The following is a 2665-nucleotide window of genomic DNA, read 5'->3' as shown; positions in this document are numbered from 1 at the left end:
CCTTTAATAGCTTAAGGGGCGTTCAAGTGATACGTAATTCAATTTTTGGAGATTTTTGACCCAATGTAACGCGCCGTAACATTTTTTTGTACCGCCTTCCCCCTTCCTTAACGTTACGTAACACCCAAATGACTATTTCAATTTAATTTTATTAGCTTTTCTTTAGCCGTTTTCCAAATTAAGTTGTCATTTTTTGGCACAGTCATACCGACACCTCAGCATGAGAGCATTTATAGGCCAAGAACAACAACTGATGATGCGAATTTCCCGTCTGTCCCACTAGTCCCATTGAGTAGTCCCATCATGGGACTACTGAGACGATTACGTCCCATACAGTATGTACTTGTTACAAAAAAACTGTGACATAACGCAAAAAAACCCTCCCGCCCCTGTAACGCGTCGTAACGTTTTACAAGACCCCTCTCCCCCCAAATTGCGTTACGTATTTAATACTAGAACGCTCCCTAAAAGGCTGGACGCTTTTCAACATCGGTCTTCTTAGATTCATCTAAAGTCTAAACTGACGAAGTGAAAAAAGATACAATACAACACAATACAAATACTCTTTATTGTATACTAAAAATAGTAAGCAATACAGAAAACAGATACTTACACAGAGAAAAAAAATATTACAAGGTAAGCAATAGGCAGCCTTATTGCTTAAGATATAATAATATAATATTTCACAATAAATGGCGTCCATGAAAATAATACGTATTTAAATACAATTAAGGGGCTGTTTCACCATCCATTGATTAGTGTTAACTGACGGTTAAATGTGATGCCTTCTCTATTTGTTTCGTACGAAGAGACGGAGACGGCATCACATTTAACCGTCAGTTAACACTAATCAATGGATGGTGAAACAGCCCCTAAGTGTCAAGAAAAATTCCAATTACTGGGAATCTGATGTACACAATTTTGAATGGGTCCCGACTGTAAGGGGCTGTTTCACCATCCATTGATTAGTGTTAACTGACGGTTAAATGTGATGCCGTCTCCGTCTATTCGTACGAAAGAAATAGAGACGGCATCACATTTAACCGTCAGTTAACACTAATCAATGGATGGTGAAACAGCCCCTAAAAGTTTTTTTTTAGTTTTTATTGGATTCCTTTTAAGGCCGATAGTTTTTTATTTTATTGTGGTAGTTCCTCCATTAGAAAAGGCGATCGCCAGCCACTATTTTTAAAGTGAAAATGGCCTTGAACTAAGCTATACAAATAACATTTAACTTTAGGGTGGTTCTAATTTAATTTATATTTAAACACCACGGAAAACAATCCCAATGTAAGATAAGGGAGCACATTAGGCCCGTCATACCCAGGATATCGAATTCCACCACCGGATATATAAATCCCGAGTACCCCATCGTAGATTACCCTTAGCCATATGACAGAGAGGTAAAACCTTTTACTGTTATAAGAAACGTGAGTTTTATTTATAAATTTATAAATATTACATTGGAAGTTCCTACATTTGTTTAATTTGTAGTATCACAGTCGAGGCTAAAATATCTTTACACTTTACCTTGTCGCTGTAAGCCTTCTCACAATTTTACACAAAAACTTTCAAACGTAAGTAGGTACTGTTAAGATATCTTTGACGTCGACTGTATCCCTCCCACTATAAGTTCTGATTCCCCGGTTATTCGTATTACAATATCATATTCACAATATGAATATTATTCATTTATTCGTTGCAACCATGGTGATAGACTTTGTGGTGACTATTTTATGATTGCGCTGTTTTAGAACTTTGCTTTTTTTTCACTGCTACACCCTTGTCCCTACAGCAAACTTAAAAATTCGATGTTGATTTAGCTTACCTTTACGTATTTCTAAAATACTAAATGATCCTATCAGAGTTCCGTTGTTGCCGACTTGTACTTCGATGATTTTGCGACCCCCGACGCGATAAGAGGGGTGTTATAAGTTTGAAGCCAATATCCTGTCTATCTGTGGCATTGCAGCTCTCAAACAGATGAATTGATTACGATGCGTTTTTTTATGTCAAAGCAAGTTTTTTTTTATTCGACTGGATGGCAAACGAGCAAGTGGGTCTCCTGATGGTAAGACCTCCCATAGACACCTGCAACACCAGCGAGATTACAGATGCGTTGCCAACCTAGAGGCCTAAGAGTCTTCAAGTGCCAGTAATTTCACCGGCTGTCTTATTTGCGGTAGTTCGTAGCTATGTCTCATTAGAAACGGTTTAGCCGTTTTTGAGATATTTGAGATATATATTGATTTCTTATTTATAATTATAACCAACGTAACCAACATAATTATTTTACGAATAACTGATCAGTAATGTAGTGATTATTAAATTACAAAGCGTTTTTCGAAAAGTGTCGAGGCTGCTGTTTCTGCATTTTGCTTGGTTCACATAAATTCCAGGGTAAATAATATTAGTTATTAGCCAGCACCGTGGGAGGATTTACGCCTTGAACTGGAGTGTTTAAACGATAACCTTTGTTAGTCCTTATGACTGGAAAACGTTTAAATACTGCAGTAAAGGAAATTAAAATTGTAATTGGTACAATTTTATTTCACTTTCTCTATTCGATGTAGTTGTTATCTTTTTTTAGGTCAATTCTTGCAGGTTACGTCCATGTATTAGATAAAGGAAAAAAAATACGGTTCACAAAAATCATACAAAACTA

General features: G+C 36.5%; 1 protein-coding gene across 1 annotated transcript in view; it reads right to left on the bottom strand.

Annotated features, from left to right (window-relative positions):
- LOC141427152 (uncharacterized) overlaps positions 1-1372 on the bottom strand; it is a 10406-nt gene extending 9034 nt beyond the window's left edge. Inside the window, exon 1 of the mRNA XM_074086385.1 lies at positions 1324-1372. Coding sequence (XP_073942486.1) covers positions 1324-1372 — 49 coding nt within the window. The remainder of the gene's footprint in view (positions 1-1323) is intronic.
- Between the last annotated feature and the right edge of the window lie 1293 nt (positions 1373-2665).

Source organism: Choristoneura fumiferana, chromosome 4 (genome assembly GCF_025370935.1).
Source record: "Choristoneura fumiferana chromosome 4, NRCan_CFum_1, whole genome shotgun sequence".
Taxonomy (NCBI): domain Eukaryota; kingdom Metazoa; phylum Arthropoda; class Insecta; order Lepidoptera; family Tortricidae; genus Choristoneura; species Choristoneura fumiferana.
Note: the sequence above shows the minus strand (reverse complement) of the source record. Positions and strands in the feature narration are given on the sequence as shown.